This window comes from Neofelis nebulosa, chromosome 12, assembly GCF_028018385.1.
Source record: "Neofelis nebulosa isolate mNeoNeb1 chromosome 12, mNeoNeb1.pri, whole genome shotgun sequence".
In the NCBI taxonomy this organism is placed as follows: domain Eukaryota; kingdom Metazoa; phylum Chordata; class Mammalia; order Carnivora; family Felidae; genus Neofelis; species Neofelis nebulosa.
Genome location: NC_080793.1, coordinates 13,208,843 through 13,231,943, shown reverse-complemented (window position 1 = coordinate 13,231,943; position 23,101 = coordinate 13,208,843). Strand labels below are relative to the sequence as shown.

Below are 23,101 nucleotides of genomic sequence, written 5' to 3'. Positions count from 1 at the left end.
CTGTATTAAGAGTCTCTTGTGGGGGCACCTGGGTGGCTCAGTCAGTAAAGTGTCTGACTTTGCTTCAGGTCATGATCTCACAGTACATGAGTTTGAGCCCTGCATTGGACTAGCTGCTGTCAGTGTAGTAGGGCCTGGAGCCTGCTGGATTCTGTGTCTCCTTCTCTCTGCCCCTCCCCTGATTGTGCTCTCTCTGTCTCTCAAAAATAAACATAAAAAAATTAAAAAAGAGTCTCTTGTGGTTTATTTCCTTTTCTTATCTTTCCCCCTCCCATATATTCATCTGTTTTATTTCTTAAATTATGTATATGAATGAAATCATATATTTGTATTTATGATTGATTTATTTCACTTAGCATAATAGATTCTAGCTCCATCCATGTCATTGCAAATGGCAAGATTTATTTTTTTGATGGCTGAGTAATATTCCATTATATGTATATACCACATCTTCTTTATCCATTCATCAGTCAATGGACATTTGGGCTCTCTCCATAGTTTGGCTATTGTTGATAATGTTGCTATAAACATTGGGGTGCATGTACCTCTTGGAGTTTGTATTTTTGTATCCAATGGGTAAATACCTAGTAGTGCAATTGCTGGGTTGTAGGGTAGTTCTACTTTTAGTTTTTTGAGGAGCCTCCATACTGCTCTCCAGAATGGCTTCACCAGTTTGCATTCCCGCCAACAGTGCAAGAGGGTTCCCCTTTCTCTGCATCCTCGCCAACGTCTGTTTATCTACAGTTATTAATTTTAGCCATTCTGACAGGTGCAACTTGGTATCTCATTGTGGTTTTGATTTGATGGTGAGTGATGTGGAGCACCCTTACATGTGTCTGTTGGCCATTGGGATGTCTTCTTCGGACAAGTGTCTATTCATGTCTTCTGCCCATTTCTTCACTATATTATTATTTTTTGGGGGGATGTTGTATTTGATAAGTTCTTTATAGATTTTAGATACAACACTTTATCTAATATGTCGTTTGCAAATATCTTCTCCCATTCTATCAGTTGCCTTTCAATTTTGTTGGTTGTTTCCTTCTCTCTGCAGAAGCTTTTTATCTTAATGGTGTCTCAATAATTCATTTTTGTTTTTATTTCTCTTGCCTCCAGAGACATGTCTAGTAAGAAGTTGCTGTGGCCAAGGTTACTGCCTGTGGTCTCCTCTAGGATTTTGATGGTTTCCTGTCTCACATTTAGGTCTTTCATCCATTTTGAATTTATTTTTGTGTATGGTGTAAGAAAGTGGCCCAGTTTCATTCTTCTGCATGTTGCTGTCCAGTTTTCCCAACACCATTTGCTTTCAGCTGTTTTTGTGTCAGTACCATATTGTCTTGATGATTACAGCTTTGTAATACAGCTTGACGTCCAGAAATGTGATGCCTCTAGCTTTGGTTTTCTTTTTCAACATTACTTTGGCTATTTGGGATCTTTTCTGATTGCATACAAATTTTAGAATTATTTGTTCTAGCCCTGTGAAGAATGCTGTTGTTATTTTGATAGGATTACATTGTATGTGTAGATTGGTTTGGGTAGTATTGACATTTTAACAATATTTGTTCTTCCAATCCACGAGTATTGAATGCTTTTCCATTTCTGTCTTCTTCAATTTCTTTCATGAGCATTCTATAGTTTTCAGTGTACAGATCTTTTACCTCTTTGGTTAGGTTTTATTCCTAGGTATTTTATAGTTGTTGATACAATTGTAAATGGGATCAATTCCTTGATTTCTTTTTCTGCTTCTTTATTATTGGTGTATAGAAATGCAACTGATTTCTGTACATTTATTTCATATCCTGTGACTTTGGTGAATTAATGTTTGAGTTCTAGCTGTTTTTTGGTGGAGTCTTTTGGCTTTTCCCCATAGAGTATCATGTTGTCTGCAAACAGTGAAAGTTTGGCTTCTTCCTTTCCATTTTGGATGCCTTTTATTTCTTTTTGTTGTCTGATTGTTGAGGCTAGGACTTCCAACACCATGTTGAACAACAGTGGTAAGAGTGGACATCCCTGTCATGTTCCTGATCTTAAGGGGAAAGCTCTCAGTGTTTCCTCATTGAGGACAATATTAGCTGTGGGTCTTTTGTATATGGCCTTTATGATCTTGAGGTATATTCCTTCTATCCCTACTTTCTTGAGGGTTTTTATGAAGAAAGGATACTATGTTTTGTCAAATATTTTTCTTCATCTATTGAAAGGATCATATAGGTCTTACCCTTTTATTAATGTGATGTATTACATTGATTGATTTGTGGATATTGAACCACCCCTGAAGCCCAGGAATAAATCCCACTTGATTGTGGTGAATAATTCTTTTAATGCATTGTTGGATTTGGTTTGCTAGTATCTTGTTGAGAATTTTTGCATCCATGTTCATCAGGGGGGGTTGATCTGTAATTCTCCTTGTTAGTGGGGTCTCTAGCTGGTTTTGGAATCAAGGTAATGCTGGCCTCATAGAATGAGTTTAGAAGTTGTCTTTCCATTTCCATTTTTTGGAACAGCTCCAAAAGAATAAATACTAACTCATCTTTAAATGTTTGGTATAATTCCCCTGGAAAGTCATCTGGCCCTGGAATCATGTTTGCTGGGGGATTTTTGAATCAATTTATTGATTCAATTTCTTTACTGGTTATGGGTCTGTTAAAATTTTCTATTTCTTCCTGTTTCAATTTTGGTAGCTTATATATTTCAAGGAATGTGTCCATTTCTTCCAGATTGCCCAATTTGTTGGCATATAATTGCTCATAATTTTCTCTTATAATTGTTTGTGTTTCTGCAGTGTTGGGTGTGATCTCTCCTCTTTCATTCTTGATTTCATTTATTTGGGTCCTTTATTCGTTTTGATCAATCTAACAAAATCAATCAATTTTGTTAACTGTTTCAAAGAATAAATTTCTGGTTTCGTTGATCTGTTCTGTTTTTTGTTTTGTTTCGATATCATTGATTTCTGCTCTAATATTCATTATTTCCCTTCTTCTTCTGGTTTTAGGTTTTATTTCTTGTTCTTTTTCCAGCTCCTTTAGGTGTAAGATAAGGTTGTGTATTTGAGACCTTTCTTCCTTCTTTAGGAAGGCCTGGATTGCTATATACTTCCCTCTTATGACTGTGTTTGCTGCATTTCAGAGGTTTTGGACTGTTGTGTTTTCATTTTCATTGGCTCCCATGTATTTTTTTTTTTTTTTTTTCACTTAACAAAATGCATTTAATTTTCATTAACATTTGGAAAGCATTCCATTATATGGACGTACCACAGTTTGTTTCTAAATTTCAGATTAATTGTATTGTTGTTGGAATTTTTTTTTTTTTTATTAGGATTGCATTAAATTTATTTATTTATTTATTTATTTTTATTTTTTATTTTTTATTTTTTAATATATGAAATTTACTGTCAGATTGGTTTCCATACAACACCCAGTGCTCATCCCAAAAGGTGCCCTCCTCAATACCCATCACCCACCCTGCCCTCCCTCCCACCCCCCATCAACCCTCAGTTTGTTCTCAGTTTTTAACAGTCTCTTATGCTTTGGCTCTCTCCCACTCTAACCTCTTTTTTTTTTTTTTTTTTCCCTTCCCCTCCCCCATGGGTTTCTGTTACGTTTCTCAGGATCCACATAAGAGTGAAATCATATGGTATCTGTCTTTCTCTGTATGGCTTATTTCACTTAGCATCACACTCTCCAGTTCCATCCACGTTGCTACAAAAGGCCATATTTCATTTTTTCTCATTGCCACGTAGTATTCCATTGTGTATATAAACCACAATTTCTTTATCCATTCATCAGTTGATGGACATTTAGGCTCTTTCCATAATTTGGCGATTGTTGAGAGTGCTGCTATAAACATTGGGGTACAAGTGCCCCTATGCATCAGTACTCCTGTATCCCTTGGATAAATTCCTAGCAGTGCTATTGCTGGGTCATAGGGTAGGTCTATTTTTAATTTTTTGAGGAACCTCCACACTGCTTTCCAGAGCGGCTGCACCAATTTGCATTCCCACCAACAGTGCAAGAGGGTTCCCGTCTCTCCACATCCTCTCCAGCATCTATAGTCTCCTGATTTCTTCATTTTGGCCACTCTGACTGGCGTGAGGTGGTATCTGAGTGTGGTTTTGATTTGTATTTCCCTGATGAGGAGCGACGTTGAACATCTTTTCATGTGCCTGTTGGCCATCCGGATGTCTTCTTTAGAGAAGTGTCTATTCATGTTTTCTGCCCATTTCTTCACTGGGTTATTTGTTTTTCGGGTGTGGAGTTTGATGAGCTCTTTATAGATTTTGGATACTAGCCCTTTGTCCGATGTGTCATTTGCAAATATCTTTTCCCATTCCGTTGGTTGCCTTTTAGTTTTGTTGGTTGTTTCCTTTGCTGTGCAGAAGCTTTTTATCTTCATAAGGTCCCAGTAATTCACTTTTGCTTTTAATTCCCTTGCCTTTGGGGATGTGCCGAGTAAGAGATTGCTACGGCTGAGGTCAGAGAGGTCTTTTCCTGCTTTCTCCTCTAAGGTTTTGATGGTTTCCTGTCTCACATTCAGGTCCTTTATCCATTTTGAGTTTATTTTTGTGAATGGTGTGAGCAAGTGGTCTAGTTTCAACCTTCTGCATGTTGCTGTCCAGTTCTCCCAGCACCATTTGTTAAAGAGACTGTCTTTTTTCCATTGGATGTTCTTTCCTGCTTTGTCAAAAATGAGTTGGCCATACGTTTGTGGGTCTAGTTCTGGGGTTTCTATTCGATTCCATTGGTCTATGTGTCTGTTTTTATGCCAATACCATGCTGTCTTGATGATGACAGCTTTGTAGTAGAGGCTAAAGTCTGGGATTGTGATGCCTCCTGCTTTGGTCTTCTTCTTCAAAATTACTTTGGCTATTCCGGGCCTTTTGTGGTTCCATATGAATTTTAGGATTGCTTGTTCTAGTTTCGAGAAGAATGCTGGTGCAATTTTGATTGGGATTGCATTGAATGTGTAGATAGCTTTGGGTAGTATTGACATTTTGACAATATTTATTCTTCCAATCCATGAGCAGGGAATGTCTTTCCATTTCTTTATATCTTCTTCAATTACCTGCATAAGCTTTCTATAGTTTTCAGCATACAGATCTTTTACATCTTTGGTTAGATTTATTCCTAGGTATTTTATGCTTCTTGGTGCAATTGTGAATGGGATCAGTTTCTTTATTTGTCTTTCTGTTGCTTCATTGTTAGTGTATAAGAATGCAACTGATTTCTGTACATTGATTTTGTATCTGGCAACTTTGCTGAATTCATGTATCAGTTCTAGCAGACTTTTGGTGGAGTCTATCGGATTTTCCATGTATAATATCATGTCATCTGCAAAAAGCGAAAGCTTGACTTCATCTTTGCCAATTTGGATGCCTTTGATTTCCTTTTGTTGTCTGATTGCTGATGCTAGAACTTCCAGCACTATATTAAACAGCAGCGGTGAGAGTGGGCATCCCTGTCGTGTTCCTGATCTCAGGGAAAAAGCTCTCAGTTTTTCCCCATTGAGGATGATGTTAGCTGTGGGCTTTTCATAAATGGCTTTTATGATCTTTAAGTATGTTCCTTCTATCCCGACTTTCTCAAGGGTTTTTATTAAGAAAGGGTGCTGGATTTTGTCAAAGGCCTTTTCTGCATCGATTGACAGGATCATATGGTTCTTTTCTTTTTTTTTGTTAATGTGATGTATCACGTTGATCGATTTGCGAATGTTGAACCAGCCCTGCATCCCAGGAATGAATCCCACTTGATCATGGTGAATAATTCTTTTTACATGCTGTTGAATTCGATTTGCTAGTATCTTATTGAGAATTTTTGCATCCATATTCATCAGGGATATTGGCCTGTAGTTCTCTTTTTTTTACTGGGTCTCTGTCTGGTTTAGGAATCAAAGTAATACTGGCTTCATAGAATGAGTCTGGAAGTTTTCCTTCCCTCTCTATTTCTTGGAATAGCTTGAGAAGGATAGGTATTATCTCTGCTTTAAACGTCTGGTAGAACTCCCCTGGGAAGCCATCTGGTCCTGGACTCTTATTTGTTGGGAGATTTTTGATAACCGATTCAATTTCTTCGCTGGTTATGGGTCTGTTCAAGCTTTCTATTTCCTCCTGATTGAGTTTTGGAAGAGTGTGGGTGTTTAGGAATTTGTCCATTTCTTCCAGGTTGTCCAATTTGTTGGCATATAATTTTTCATAGTATTCCCTGATAATTGTTTGTATCTCTGAGGGATTGGTTGTAATAATTCCATTTTCATTCATGATTTTATCTATTTGGGTCATCTCCCTTTTCTTTTTGAGAAGCCTTGCTAGAGGTTTGTCAATTTTGTTTATTTTTTCAAAAAACCAACTCTTGGTTTCGTTGATCTGCTCTACAGTTTTTTTAGATTCTATATTGTTTATTTCTGCTCTGATCTTTATGATTTCTCTTCTTCTGCTGGGTTTAGGCTGCCTTTGCTGTTCTGCCTCTATTTCCTTTAGGTGTGCTGTTAGATTTTGTATTTGGGATTTTTCTTGTTTCTTGAGATAGGCCTGGATTGCAATGTATTTTCCTCTCAGGACTGCCTTCGCTGCGTCCCAAAGCGTTTGGATTGTTGTATTTTCATTTTCGTTTGTTTCCATATATTTTTTAATTTCTTCTCTAATTGCCTGGTTGACCCACTCATTCGTTAGTAGGGTGTTCTTTAACCTCCATGCTTTTGGAGGTTTTCCAGACTTTTTCCTGTGGTTGATTTCAAGCTTCATAGCATTGTGGTCTGAAAGTATGCATGGTATAATTTCAATTCTTGTAAACTTATGAAGGGCTGTTTTGTGACCCAGTATATGATCTATCTTGGAGAATGTTCCATGTGCACTCGAGAAGAAAGTATATTCTGTTGCTTTGGGATGCAGAGTTCTAAATATATCTGTCAGGTCCATCTGATCCAATGTATCATTCAGGGCCCTTGTTTCTTTATTGACCCTGTGTCTAGATGATCTATCCATTTCTGTAAGTGGTGTGTTAAAGTCCCCTGCAATGACCACATTCTTATCAATAAGGTTGCTTATGTTTATGAGTAACTGTTTTATATATCTGGGGGCTCCGGTATTTGGCGCATAGACATTTATAATTGTTAGCTCTTCCTGATGGATAGACCCTGTAATTATTATATAATGCCCTTCTTCATCTCTTGTTACAGCCTTTAATTTAAAGTCTAGTTTGTCTGATATAAGTATGGCTACTCCAGCTTTCTTTTGGCTTCCAGTAGCATGATAAATAGTTCTCCATCCCCTCACTCTCAATCTAAAGGTGTCCTCAGACCTAAAATGAGTCTCTTGTAGACAGCAAATAGATGGGTCTTGTTTTTTTATCCATTCTGATACCCTATGTCTTTTGGTTGGCGCATTTAATCCATTTACATTCAGTGTTATTATAGAAAGATACGGGTTTAGAGTCATTGTGATGTCTGTATGTTTTATGCTTGTAGTGATGTCTCTGGTACTTTGTCTCACAGGATCCCCCTTAGGATCTCTTGTAGGGCTAGTTTCGTGGTGACAAATTCCTTCAGTTTTTGTTTGTTTGGGAAGACCTTTATCTCTCCTTCTATTCTAAATGACAGACTTGCTGGATAAAGGATTCTCGGCTGCATATTTTTTCTGTTTAGCACACTGAAGATATCGTGCCAAGCCTTTCTGGCCTGCCAAGTTTCAAAGGAGAGATCAGTCACGAGTCTTATAGGTCTCCCTTTATATGTGAGGGCATGTTTATCCCTTGCTGCTTTCAGAATTTTCTCTTTATCCTTGTATTTTGCCAGTTTCACTATGATATGTCGTGCAGAAGATCGATTCAAGTTACGTCTGAAGGGAGTTCTCTGTGCCTCTTGGATTTCAATGCCTTTTTCCTTCCCCAGTTCAGGGAAGTTCTCAGCTATAATTTCTTCAAGTACCCCTTCAGCACCTTTCCCTCTCTCTTCCTCCTCTGGAATACCAATTATGCGTATATTATTTCTTTTTAGTGTATCACTTAGTTCTCTAATTTTCCCCTCATACTCCTGGATTTTTTTATCTCTCTTTCTTTCAGCTTCCTCTTTTTCCATAACTTTATCTTCTAGTTCACCTATTCTCTCCTCTGCCTCTTCAATCCGAGCCGTCGTGGTTTCCATTTTGTTTTGCATTTCATTTACAGCGTTTTTCAGCTCCTCGTGACTGTTCCTTAGTCCCTTGATCTCTGTGGCAAGAGATTCTCTGCTGTCCTGTATACTGTTTTCAAGCCCAGCGATTAATTTTATGACTATTATTCTAAATTCACTTTCTGTTATATTATTTAAATCCTTTTTGATCAGTTCATTAGCTGTTGTTATTTCCTGGAGATTCTTCTGAGGGGAATTCTTCCGTTTGGTCATTTTGGACAGTCCCTGGAGTGGTGAGGACCCGCAGGGCACTTCCCCCGTGCTGTGGTGTATAACTGGAGTTGGTGGGCGGGGCCGCAGTCCGACCTGATGTCTGCCCCCAGCCCACCGCTGGGGCCACAGTCAGACTGGTGAGTGCCTTCTCTTCCCCTCTCCTAGGGGCGGGATTCACTGTGGGGTGGTGTGGCCCGTCTGGTCTACTTGCACACTGCCAGGCTTGTGGTGCTGGGGAGCTGGCGTATTAGCTGGGGTGGGTAGGCAAGGTGCACGGGGGCGGGAGGGGCAGGCTTAGCTCGCTTCTCCTTAGGTGATCCACTTCAGGAGGGGCCCTGTGGCAGCGGGAGGGAGTCAGATCCGCTGCCGGAGGTTTGGCTCCGCAGAAGCACAGAGTTGGGTGTTTGCGCGGAGCGAGCAAGTTCCCTGGCAGGAACTGGTTCTCTTTGGGATTTTGGCTGGGGGATGGGCGGGGGAGATGGCGCTGGCGAGCGCCTTTGTTCCCCGCCAAGCTGAGCTCTGCCGTCCGGGGGCTCAGCAGCTCTCCCTCCCTTTGTCCTCCAGCCTTCCCGCTTTCTGAGCAGAGCTGTTAACTTCTGACCTCCCAGACGCTAAGTCGCGCTTGCTGTCGGAACACAGTCCGTCCGGCCCCTCCGCTTTTGCCAGCCCGACTCGGGGGCTCTGCTTGGCCGGCGAGCCGCCCCTCCGCCCCGGCTCCCTCCCGCCAGTCCGTGGAGCGCGCACCGCCTCGCCGCCCTTCCTACCCTCTTCCGTGGGCCTCTCGTCTGCGCTTGGCTCCGGAGACTCCGTTCTGCTAATCCTCTGGCGGTTTTCTGGGTTCTTTAGGCAGGTGTAGGTGGAATCTAAGTGATCAGCAGGACGCGCGGTGAGCCCAGCGTCCTCCTACGCCGCCATCTTCCCTGGATTCCCATGTATTTTTTAATTTCTCCTTTAATTTCTTGGTTAACCCATTAATTATTTTCATAGGATGTTCTTTAATTTCCAAGTATTCGTGGTCTTTCCAAATTTTTCTTTGTAGTTTATTTCAAGTTTCATAGCGTTGTGGTCTGAAAATATGCATGGTATGATATTGATCTTTTTGTCCCTATTGAGGGCTGATTTGTGACCAGTATGTGATCTATTTTGGAGAATGACCCATGTGACCATGAGAAGAATGTGTATTCTGCTGTTTTAGGATGAAATGTTCTCAATATATCCATTAAGTCCATGCGGTCCAGTGTCATTCAAAGCCATTGTTTCCTTGTTGATTTTCTGCTTAGATGATCTGTCCATTGCTGAGTGGGTGTTGAAGTCCCCTACTATTATGGCATTATTATTAATGAGTTTCTTTATATTTGTGATTAATTTATTTATATATTTGGGCTCTTTCAAGTTGGGGGCATAAATATTTACAATTAAAAATTTTTTAAATATTTTTTTAATGTTTATTTATTTTTGAGACAGAGACAGAGTGTGAGCGGGGGAGAGGCAGAGAGAGGAAGACACAGAATCTGAAGCAGTCTCCAGGCTTTGACCTATCATCACAGACTGATATAGGGCTTGAACCCACAAACTGTGAGATCATGACCTGGGCCAAATTTGGACAATTAACAGACTGAGTCACACAGGCGCTCAAAATATTTACAATTTTTAGATCTTCTTGGTGGATAGACCCCTTAATTATGATATAATGCCCTCCTTTCTTGTTACAACCTTTGTTTTAAAAGCTAGTTTTTCCGATATAAGTATGGCAACTCCAGCTTTCTTTTGACATCCATTAGCATGTTAGATGGTTCTCCATCTCCTTACTTTCAATCTGCAGGTGTCTTTAGGTCTAAAATGAGTCTCTTGTAGGCAGCATACAGATTTTTTTTTTAATCCATTCTGAAACCCCATGCATTTTGATTGGAGCATTTAGTCCACTTACATTTAGAGTGATTATTGAAAGACATGAATTTAGTGTCATTGTGTTTCCTGTAGTGTTGCTGTTTCTGATGGAAAAGATTTCAACCTTTGACCATTGAATATATTAGCTGTAGGCTTGTCATATATGGCCTTTATTATGTTGATGTATATTCATTTTATATACAATTTATTGAGTTTTTGTCATGAAGGAGTTTGCATTTTGTCAAATGATTTTTCTGTGACTATTGAGAGGATCATATGATTTTTAATCTTTCAGTGCAAAGCCCGAAGTGGGGCTCAAACTCACAAACTGTGAGATCATGACCTGAGCCAAAGTTAGATGCTTAACCGAGTCACACAGATGCCCCCAATGGATTTATTCTTAAGCATTTTATTTTGCAACTTGCACTTCATTTATAACATTCTATACGTGTGGTGTATCATATCTGTTGATTTGTGTATAGGGAACTATCCTTGCATGCCAGGGATAAATCCCACTTGATCACCATGCAAGATTTCTTAAATGTTTTGTTGGGTTTACTCTGCTCACACATTGTATTCCTAATTTTGTTTAGTTGTCTATCTGTGTGTTCTTGTACTTTATTAAACTTCTTCAAGAAAATTATTCTGAATTCTTTGTCACACAATTATAGACCTCACTTCTTTTGGATCAGTTATTGGAGCTTTATTAGTTTCCTTTGGTCGTGTTATGTTTACCTGATTCTTTATGGTCCTTGATTCCTGGCATTGGTATCTGAATATTTGAGTAAACAATCTTCTAGACTTCCTAGATTTGATTTAGCAGGGACAGTCCATCAGTCAGTTCAGCTTGGGTTTATGGATGGGCCAGTTGGTAGCAGCTTTAAGCAAGTGGGGCTTGCTAGTGGGGATTCTATTGGGTAAGGCCACTGCTGACTCTGATGTCAGGGAGGCTGCAGTGGCCCCACTGAAGCCCCACATTTGAGTGTGCCTGCTTACTGTGGTCCATGATCAGTGGTGACTCTAGCTAGGGTCTGTTATCATCTCTGTTCAGGCAAGGTGCTGGCTATGGTGCTATGTTGAGCAAAGACCGTAGGAGTGCAATGGTGAAAGTAAGAACAGTTGCAATAATGCAGGTGAGAAATGATAGTGGCTTGAATGAAGGTGGTTGCAGTGAAGGTAGATATTTTGTGAAGGTAGAACCAACAAGACTTTCAGATACATTGGTTGTGGCATGGGCAAAAGAGAAATGAGTCCAGAATGACTCCAAGGTTCCTGGCCTGAGCAACTGCAAGGGCAGAGTCCTCATTAATTCAGATGAAGAAGCTTGTAGGGAAGAAGGTTCAGAGGAGATCAAGAATTTGGTTATTAGAGCACCTGGGTGGCTCATTCTGTTAAGCATTCAGCTCTTCATTTCAGCTCAGGTCACAATCTCACAGTTCATGAGATTGAGCCTGGCATCAGGCTCTACACTGACTACATGAAGCCTGCTTGGGATTTTCTCTCTCCCTCTGCCTCTCCCTCACTTGTGCACACTCTATCTCTCTCTCAAAATAAATAAATAAACTTAAAAAAGAGTTTGGTGGGGGTGTCTGGGTGGCCTCTAACTCTTGATTTCAGCTCAGATCATGATCTCACAGTTCGTGAGTTCGAGCCCTGTGTTGGGCTCTGCACTGAGGTGTGGAGCTTGCTTGGGATTCTCTCTTTCTCCCTCTCTCTTTTCCCATGCTCTCTCTCTCTCAAAATAAATACATAAAGTCAAAAACTTTAAAAAACCCCAAAAATTTGGTTATTGACATGTTTAGTTTCTGATATTTATTAGACATCCAAGCAGAAATGTTGAGTAGACAATGGATGTACAAGTCATAAATTCAGGGAAAAATCTGTGCTAGAGAGATACTTCACCTATTGTGCCCTGTTTCCTTACAAAACAGGGATTATAATAAACACCTCAAAAAGTTTGGTCAGGATCAATCAAGATGATGCACATACTGTTAAGTATTCCATTATATAAATATACCACACTTTATACAATGAATTTATTCATCCTACCATAGGTGAATATTTAGATTATTTCTAGTTTGTGGCTTCGTAAGTTTAAATTTTTTTTTAATGTTTATTTTAGTTTTGAGAGAGACAGAGTGTGAGTATGGGAAGGGCACAGAGAGAGGGAGACACAGAATCCAAAGCAGGCTCCAGGCTCTGAGCTGTCAGCAGAGAGCCTGACATGGAGCTTGAACTCATGAACGTTGAGATCATGACCTGAGCCAAAGTCGGACGCTTAACTAACTGAGACACCTAGGCACCTCTAGGGCCTCATAAGTTTAATTCCTGTATTAAATGTTTTTATTCATGTCTCTTGTTGGACATGTACATGTTTTTCTCTGGAATATATACCCAAGAATGGAATTAATAAATTGCGTAATTTTACTATGTTTTGTAACAACAAATTGTTTTCGAAATTGGTTGTACCAATTAATACTCCCATTAGCAGAATAATGATCTACTCTTCCACTTTTTTTTTCTAACCCTTGATATTTAACTTCTGAATTCTAATTTTGTTTATCTGGTAGGTGTGCAGTGGGTTCCCATTATGATTCAGTTTGAATTTGAATGAAACTCAGCATCTTTTAATGTAATTATTGGCCATTTGGGTGTGTGTGTGTGTGTGTGTGTGTGTGTGAAAAGCTTAATTCCTTTCCATAGTTTCCTCCATCACTTTCTTTTCCTTCTTGATTGCCCAGGATCTTTATGTATTCTTAGTTTGGGTGTTTTGTTGGTTTTATGAATTTCAAATATCTTTTACCATTTTGTCTTTTTACTCTATAATGTCTTCTGACAAACAGACATAAATTAGTATTTAACTTTAACACGTCCAATTTGCTATTCTTTTCTTTTATGGTTAGTGCTTTCTGTCTACGTCTTAAGAAATATTTTTCCACTTCAAGAAGACAAAGATATTCTCCTAATTCTTTTATGTAAAGGTATAGTTTTAATTTTTATATTTAAGTTTAGAATTCAATTCACAGGTAAGTTTAGTTTTTGCATATGGTGTGTAATAGGGATCCAATTTCATTTTTCTGTGTGAATTCCTAACTGTCTTAGTTCCATTTATGAAAATATGCTCTCCAGTGCCTCATTCATAAATCAAGTATACACTAATCTATGGATATGTTTCTGGGCTCTCGATTTACGGCATTTGTCTTGTTCATCTAGACTTTCAGAAATATCCATATAGTTTTAGTTACCATAGATCTATAGGAGGTCTTGATATCTAGTAGCCTAGTTATTCTCAAAGTATTGTTTCTAAATCCACACATCAGCATTAGCTAGGGACTTGTTAGAAATGTAAATCATTAGACCTCACCCAGACTTATTCAAGGGACAAAGGACCATGGTCAAAGGCCTATCTATGGCTATGCCCATTCTTGGAGAAAAAATGATCAGAATTTTCTCTTCCAACGCCAGAGTGTTGATAGTAATAAAAGACAACTATGGTTGTGTGGAGGTGAGATTGCTGCACACGTGGAATGTTCCCCTTTACTGGCTTCTCCAACATAAGAATTAGGACATTGAATGGAGGGTGATCTGACCTCCTTTATATCAACCCTTTCCTACCATGCATGATATTATTTCTGTTTAAACAAAAGTAGATGCTATGAAAAACAGAGCAATAGATTATGTTACACTTTCCTTAGTGATTAGTAGTTTTAATCTACAAAAAATATGTGTGCCATTTTAACAACTTCCAATATTACAGATATATACAAAGTAAAAAGCAAACATTATCTCTTGCTTCCCTATTCCATGTCCTCTCCTAGAATTAACAAATTTCTTTAAATTTTTTAAATGTTTATTTATTTTTGAGAGAGAGAGAGAGAGAGAGAGAGAGAGAGAACGAGAAGAGGAGCAGAGAGAGGAGACACAGAATCTGAAGCAGGCTCCAGGCTCTGAGCTGTCAGCACAGAGCCTGATGTGGGGCTCTAACTCACGAGCCATGAGATCATGACCTGAGCTAATCAGACACTTAACCTACTGAGCCACCCAGGTGCCCCTTTAAAAAAATTTTTTTTAATGTTCATTTATTTTTGATAGAGAGAGACAGCACAAGCAGGGGAGGAGCAGAAACAGAAGGAGACACAGAATCTGAAGCAGGAATTAACAATTTTCGGTGGGAGATTTTCTTACTGAATATATAATCTCACTTATTCAACATACACATTTAAAACACAGATTTATGATTCAGCATTTTATTTATTATTAGGCTTATTCTTTTTTTTAAATGGGTTTATTCTTGTTTTTAAATGTTAACTTATTTATTTTTGAGAGAGAGAGAGAGAGAGAGAGAGAGAGAGAGAGAGAGAGATAGCACAAGCTGGGGAGGGGCAGAAAGAGAGAGGGAAACACAGAATTCCAAACAGGCTCCAGGCTCTGAGCTGTCAGCACAAAGCTCGACGCGGGGCTCAAACTCACAAACTGTGTGATCGTGACTTGAACCAAAGTTAGATGCTTAGCCGACTGAGTCACCCAGGACCCCCAAAATGGGTTTATTCTTAAGCATTTTATTTTGCAACTTCACTCATAATGGCTATTCAGGGCAGTGGTAGAGATACACCTTATTATTTATAATTACTATATATTATTTCTTTCTATGGAAAAATTGAACCATTATTTGTCTATTCTCCTATTGATGGGCATTTAGGTTGTTTCTAATTTTTCACTATTACAAACAATGCTGTAATCAATGAGTGTCTGTGTACATGTAGCTTGATAACTTGATATACTATTACTATCGGACATAAGTCTTAGAAATACAAACATCGAGACAATGAAAGATTGGAAATTTTCAAACATTCAGCTGCTCACATAAGGCCAAGTTAGTTTTCTCTATGGGGTGTTTATTAAAATCCAGGTTCACAGCCCCCCATGTGAGACCTGCTGAGTAATATCTTTGGAAATGATATAGAACAGTAAGTGGCAAAAATATTAAGATACAAAATATTGCAGAGTCTAAAACCCCTGAAAGAATAATAGAGAATAAAGAATGAAAAGAAAAGTAAACAGAATCAAGTCATTGCCTGTAGCACTGGATGACTCTACATCCCAGAGCCTCTATGTTTGGTTCTGGAATCTCCTAGTTATATATCTGCCTTCAACGTTCACATACGGGTTTTAACTCTCTCTTCAAAAAATATGGAAGATAATTCTAAGTACATACAACAAATCTTTCCTTGTGAAGCAGACAGATTTCAGAGGGGTAGTGATGGTAGAAATAGAGGGGTCTGTAAGAGGAGTTGAAGCTAAGAGAGGGCTCAAGGGGAGTGAGTGCCTATGAGGGACAGACAACAGATGACCAGGGTAAAGACCCAGAGGCAACTCCCCGCTGCATGCTGGCCTGATCATTGGTTCAGTTGTGTGCTGAACTACTAAGTCATTTAGCTAATCAGGGCTAAGAGATGGGCCTGTGTTCCTACAGAGCCCAGAATATTCTGGAATATCCTGCTGTCAATGATAGAGAAGAAGGAAGAGCAAAATCCCTGCATAAAGTGATGGGCCAGACACATTGTTTGCTTTGGTGAAAGTTTCCAATTGATGAAATTTTCAATCTATCTCTGTATCTCTCTCTCTTTCTCTCCCTAAATTACTGTAATTATTTTCAAAAAGCTAGCAAAACTGATTACAGAAGTTCATTAAAGTAAGAAGGATACTAAGGGAATCAAAGTCCTTGAACCGTTATGAATTAGTTCCAGGAATTTATTTGGAAACAGGTTTCAACTGTACTTAAAGGGAATGAAAAAAGATATGGTTTCCTGGAGAAGAGGAAGTAGAGAGAGGTAGAAATGTGAAAACTGGAAGCCAAGATTTTGGTAGACCTTGAGCCAATTATTGAATCATAATGATCTCAATGGAAGATAGTTGCATATGCAAAGAAATGGATACAATCCAACATCCATGACACATATAAATTATCCCTCCTGAGCAGCAGAAACAGGGTCCAAAGGAGAAGAGACACTCATGAACATGCTTCCAGAGGTTCTGGCTAGGACTTCCTCCTGCCCATCAGTTTCCTCAGGCCCTGTTTCAGGTCTTTGTTTCTCAGGCTATAGATAAAAGGGTTCAGTATGGAGGTAAGAACTGTGTAAACAAGTGTTGCCACACGATCTCTCACAGTGTAGTTGGACAGGGGCTGTAAATAGACATAGAAGATGCTTCCATAAAAGAGGGTTACCACAGTGAGGTGAGAGCCACAGGTGGAGAAGGCTTTGCGTTTCCCAGCAGCTGAGGGGATCTTGAGAACTGTGATGAGGATTCGTATGTAAGAGAAGGTGATGCACACAAAGGGGGTCACCAAAACAACAGAACCTTCTGACATTATCATGATTTCATTGAGAAATGTGGAGGAGCAGGACAATTTCAGCAGAGGGTTGATGTCACAGAAGAAGTGATGGATAACATTGTTGTCACAGAAGGTGAGACGATTCAGTAGCAGTGTGTGTAGGAGTGAGTGGAAGTGAGGAAATGAGCAGGAAAAGGCCACCAGCAGGACACAGCGGTGGTGGTTCATGGTGGTGACATAGTGGAAAGGGTCACAGATGGCCACATAGCGGTCAAAGGCCATGACCACCAGGAGGAAGCTGTCAGTGTTGGCCAGAACGTAAATAAAATACATTTGTGTCAGACACCCAGCATAGGAGATGATCTTCTCTGACAGAAAGCTCAGTAGCATCCTGGGGACAATGGTTGTTGTAAAGCAAATGTCAGTGAAGGACAGGAAACTCAGGAAGAAATACATGGGGGTCTGGAGCTGAGGGTCAGAGTGGATGGCGAGGATGATGAGCAGGTTCCCTGTTATGGTGACCAGGTACATGGTGAGGAAGAGGATAAAGAGTGGCTTCTGGTCTTCAGGCTGGGAGGAGAGTCCCAGGAGGATGAACTCAGAAACACTGCTGGTTTGGTTGACTCTTTTCATGATCATGAAGCCAGCTAAAACAAAGAACATCTTACCATTTCACACAAATTGCTTTCATAACAAGCCAGTAAGTATGTTTCTTCCTATGCTTACTTTTCACCCATAAGGTCATGATTAGCTACCACATTGGCAACTTGTCAACTCTGTGGTCCCTGATGCTGCCCTCCCCTCTCAGCTTTCAGATTTCACACACTTCTGGTATTGATAGCATGGACTTTGGGAACAAGAATTTTCTTTCAGGAACAGAGTTTAACTTTCCTAATTCAGCTTAATATTAAATCTTAAACATATTTGCCTATTGAGCACCTACTTTGTGTAAAGTGCTCTTCTGGGAGTAGGGACACCATTGTGAAAAAGGCAGAGACAGCCTGGCTTTTAGATCTTCCCTTTTAATAAAGAATCTATCTATCTATCTATCTATCTATCTATCTATCTATCTATCTTCATCATCATCATCATCATCATCATCATCATCATCTATCACCTATCATCAGATAGTTCTACATTCTATAAAGAAAAATAAACCACATAAGGGGATAGAGACTGACAAAAGTAGAGTGGAGTTATTTTAGATTAGATGGTTTTATTTTTCTCTGTATCAAAACAAATGCTCAGTCATGTCATTCTGAGCTTTACCTTTGAAACTACTTGCCAGAAAAAGGGGGTTGATGAAATGTTCAACAGGGAAATCAGAGGAATAATGAACCTAGGCCAACAAAGTTTTGTTGTTGTGCTTCGTTTATCTTTAGCAGTACTTATTTAGAAGCTCATGTTCCTTAGTGAATGTCAACCTATCATTATCAGTCCATACAAATCCTTATTTATTTATTTATTTATTTAAAAAAAATTTTTTTAACGTTTATTTATTTTTGAAACAGAGAGAGACAGAGCATGAACGGGGGTTGGGTCAGAGAGAGGGAGACACAGAATCTGAAACAGGCTCCAGACTCTGAGCTGTCAGCACAGTGCCCGACACGGGGCTTGAACTCACGGACCGCGAGATCATGACCCGAACTGAAGTCGGCCGCTTAACTGACTGAGCCACCTAGGCGCCCCCAAACCCTTATTTTTAAATTTACTTTTTACCTATTTTTCTTCTAGTTTCCTAAATCTGATCATGTTCCCATATCCTGGACATCCAACCATTAAGCAAGCATATGTCCTTCTATGCCAGCATCCATTTATTTAGTTATGTCGATAGCCTTATAAAATATCTATTATTGCTTTGTCTAGGTATTTTTCCTTCCACTTACTTCAACAATTACTTCAATAATACTGTGGCATATATCTCATTCTTTCTTTTTCTATCTATGTATAATTTTGGAGATCTACCAATGTTCTGGCCCTTTACTTCTGACTCTTTCCATTGTACGCATGCAGCACACTTACTATGTTTCCCTAAATGTCCTCTAAATCTTTGTTACCATGAACAACATAAACTCAGATATCCTCATGCCTACAAAGTGTTTTTATTTATTTATTTATTTATTTATTTATTTATTTATTTATTTAAAAACATTTTTTAATGTTTATTTTTTACAGAGAGAGAGAGACAGATTGATAGCAGGGGAGGGGTAGAGAGAGAAGGAGGCACAGAACCTGAAGGAGGCTTCAGGCTCTGAACTGTCAGCACAGAGCCCGATGTGGGGCTTGAACTCATGGACCACAAAATCATGACCTGAGGTGAAGTTGGACACTTAACCGACTGAGCCACACAGGTGCCCCTACCTACAAAGTGTTTTAAATTATTCATCAAGACATTGAGAATGGACAAATTGGATAGGCATTTTTTAAATAGCAGTTCAAGGGGCGCCTGGGTGGCGCAGTCGGTTAAGCGTCCGACTTCAGCCAGGTCACGATCTCGCGGTCCGTGAGTTCGAGCCCCGCGTCAGGCTCTGGGCTGATGGCTCGGAGCCTGGAGCCTGTTTCCGATTCTGTGTCTCCCTCTCTCTCTGCCCCTCCCCCGTTCATGCTCTGTCTCTCTCTGTCCCAAAAATAAATAAAAAACGTTGAAAAAAAAAAATAAATAGCAGTTCAAAGAATCACCATTTGTTTATTCATTTGGTCATACAACAATTAAATGCCCACTTTGCAGCTGGTTAGTATCAGGCAAATAATTAAGTATCTTTACATTTCAGTTTTCTTATCTGTAAATAGCTATACTAGTATTTTTCCCCATAATATTTTTATGATGTTTTCATTTAAAAAATGTGCTTAAAGCATTTAGAATGATTCCAGGGACAGAGTAAATATTTGATACCATTGTCTTTTCCCCATCACTGTTGGTGCCAATGACTTTTTCTCTAACTAGGTATTTGTACATTTTCTCAGAAGTAATGAATCTGAATACTAAAACAACACCAGTCCCCACACGTTAATGCTTTTATGGCCAGATTAACCTTAATATGAAGTTACAAAGCTTTCTTAGATGGTGTATTTGTCCATATTTTGAATAATCTGAGAGTGAATCAGTAATTAAATACTTATCTCATACAGGTAGAATTTTGTTTAATCCTCACTGCAAACTTGTGAGGCATAAGCTATTTTTTTATTTGACCGAGAGAGAAAGATAGAGCATGCAAGTAGGGGATAGGCAGAAGGAGAGGGGGAGAGAATCTCAAGCAGGCTCCATGTTTAACGCAGATCCTGATGCAGGGCTTGATCCCACGATGCAGGGATCATGACCTGAGCCAAAATTAAGAGTTGGACACTCAACCAACTGAGCCACCCAGGTGCCCTGGCATAAGGTATTATTATTCCTATTTCCTTTTTCTAATGAGGAAGCAGATACAGAGATAAAATAATTTGCTAAACTCACACATCAAGTAAATGTCCAAAAATAGGTTTCAAATTCAGGATTAACTCTGAAACTCAAGATTTAAGTATTAATCACTTTTCATCTTCTCATATTTTTATAAAGCTATAAAATATGTCTGAAACAATCATGCACAGGATCATTTTTTTTTCCAATTTGATCATTTTCTATTTTAACACGTACACATCCCACACATTTTGTTTCCTTAAATGTTTCTCACCCCATGTTAAAAACAGACCTTTGCTGTTATGGTGGGATATCTTTTTTTTCTGTGTTAAACAGATTGCAGAATTTGAAAATTCTCATATGTGTGATTGGCAACAAAAATGGGGAATTTGGTCTTGGATGGCTGGGGCACTGTGTGTATATTAAGTCAAGGGTGTGGTAGAAAGTGCAATGGACTTGGAAGCACAGGTGGGGGGTGTACTTGACCTCTATTACTTGTGCATTGAGTGATTTTAGATATTCTAAAGAGCAAATAGAACATATAAGTGCAGTTTGTAAAATATACATCAGCAAAAATAAGTTATTTATGAAGGGGATACCTGGAGAGAGTGAGATGAAGATTTAAAGGGATCAAGTAAGGTTGGGTACCACTGTGTCTCATCTGGGCGAGTACGTGGCAAAATAGAAGCTTTGGAAGTGAGAATCTGAGGGAATCATTCTCAAAGCGTGGGATGTGTTAGGGAGGGGGACTTTTGTGTATGTATGTAGCTTTTCCACTAAACTCCCCATATCTACTTATTGGGAATCTGATTCCTTAAAAACCATGGTATAGGGCACCTGGGTGGCTCAGATGGTTGAGTGTCCAGCTCTTGATCATAGCTCAGTCATAATCTCACTGACTTGGGATCGAGCCCCACTTTGAGCTCTGTGCTGAGCATGGAGCCTGTTTGGGATTCTCTCTCTCTCCCTCTCTTTCTGCCTCACCTCTGCTCATTCTCTCTCTTTCTCTCTCTCTCTCTCTCTTTCTCTCCCTCTCCCTCTCAAAATAAATAAATAAGTACCCTCCTCCCAAATCTTGGTATAATAACATACTGGCATAGGGATCAAATAGGGTGATCATAAAATACAAAGCCAGACTTAAATGTTAGGCTGAACTCTCATATACTGTGTCCATGTGATTTTTGGAGCTAAAGGAGCTAAAAGGTGGCTGAAATAAGTACCCAGGTCAGGTGGATGGTCAGGTGGGCAGCCAGCATGCTGGTGTTCACTGTCCATATCCAGATATCGTTTCACCCTTTCTGGTTTAAAAAAATCTTTTCTCCCTCCTGAACCCCTTTTCCAAATTGGTTAAGTTTATCTATCCATCAAAGCTGATCTTTGACCTTCTAGCCAGAGATAGCAAGAGGGGTTGGGAGGAAGGAGGAAAAAGCAGATAGGCAGATTGCTCTAGATTCCAGAGGGAAAATGTTTTCTGATATTGCCTCACATCCCTATTCCTCACCCTCTGTCTCTCAGCATCCTTCAGTTGTTCTCTGTTCTGCAGAAGGCAGAGATGCCCAGATTCACTGTAGCAGGAACTCTCCTGGTCGGGGAAACTCTGTTGGCTTCTCATGAGTTTGCCTCTGCTCTCCTGGACTCCTTTGGGTACTTGCTGGGTGGAGAAAGCTACAGTGTGTTCATTCCAACCGGACCCCTCAAGAGAGATTGCACTGTGACCCCTCTCTCAATACAGAAATCACAATGGCAACAGAATTGAGCGGAGCTGCCCTTAGGGGAACAACAAACTCCTGAGGCCACCTTCTGAAGATAGAGGTTATTTCCAAGCCTTTCAAACTTACCATAACATCTCCAGGGCATGCTTTAGTGTCCTCAAGTATAGAGTAATCAAAGGGGAGGATGAGAGAGAGAGAGAGAGTGTGTGTGTGTGTGTGTGTGTGTGTGTGTGTGTGTGTGTGTGTGTGAGTTTGGTTGAGTAGGGAGTGTTACAGTTTGGGTTCTCCAGGAACCTGACTTTCAGATGGAGATTAGCCTGTGGGGCATTTATTAGAGAGGGCTGTAGGGATCTACATCTGTGGAAGGGAGAGGAAGAAAGCAGAGTTGGGCAGAGAGAGAAGTTGGGTTGTGATACAGTCCTCATGAAGGTCTCAGCTGACCCTACTGGGAGCTCTGGAGCTAGGACATTGAGGGGGATGGCTCTTTATATCCTCATGTTGATCACTGGGTGTAGGCTGCCCTTGGATGGAAGAATATTTATGTGAAGCAGTTTCTTTCAGTCAAGGCTATCCCCAAAAAGAGCTTAAAGCTGAGGGCTACCTTACGAGGCAAACCTTGATGAATTATAGTGGAGTCATTATTCATTTTTGATCTGCAATTACACAGTGAGCTGATCTATTTATGAACCATGCTCAGGAGTTTTCTTCCTGTCAGCTGGTTATAGGGGATATTCTGTGCAGCCATAGCTTTCTGATCACTCTCCTAGATCACTGGGTTTCTATAAATGATACTGGTATAATGGGTCCCCTGCATTTTTGCAGTGATTATCTTTCACCCTCAAGACTGTACATGTCTTTCTAAAGCTCCAACTTGCTAGTAACTTCTTGGTTATCTGATCCATTTACCATGGTGTCATTGATACAGTGGACCAGTGTGATGTTCTGTGGGATATCTAGATTTTCTGCATGTTTTACAACTATATTATGACAGAATTCAAGAGAGTTAGCAGAACCCTGGGGAAAACCATATACCATTTCCATTCAAAGTACACGCAAGCTGTTTCTGATCCTTTTGTGTATTAGAGGTGGAAAAGAATGCATCCACCAGATCAGTGGCTGCAAACCATGTAGCTAAGACCACATACTAGTCCTCAGTAGCAAATATACCACATCTGGGAAGATGGCTGAGATTGAGGCTACTCCTCGGTTGAGTTTGCAATAGTCCACTATCACCTTCCAGGGTCTGTCTTTTGTAGGGACTCAAATGGTGAATGAAGGAGAGAAATGATGGATATCCTCTCTGGCATGCTTTCTCTGCCATTCCCCTCGGATTATTATTTTTGATTTATTGCCCTGACTTGGTGATGGGCAATTTCAGAGGATCCCCAAAGGTCAGGGATTCAATAT

The 23,101-nt window shown here is 39.8% G+C and overlaps 1 protein-coding gene across 1 annotated transcript; it reads right to left on the bottom strand.

The window, feature by feature from the left end:
• Nucleotides 1-16,101: 16,101 nt before the first annotated feature.
• On the bottom strand, nucleotides 16,102-17,251 carry LOC131491387 (olfactory receptor 1L8-like). The gene has a single exon (XM_058694244.1). The coding sequence runs from the start codon at nucleotides 17,249-17,251 to the stop codon at nucleotides 16,292-16,294; it is 960 nt and encodes a 319-aa protein (XP_058550227.1). The 3' UTR covers nucleotides 16,102-16,291.
• Nucleotides 17,252-23,101: the final 5,850 nt, after the last annotated feature.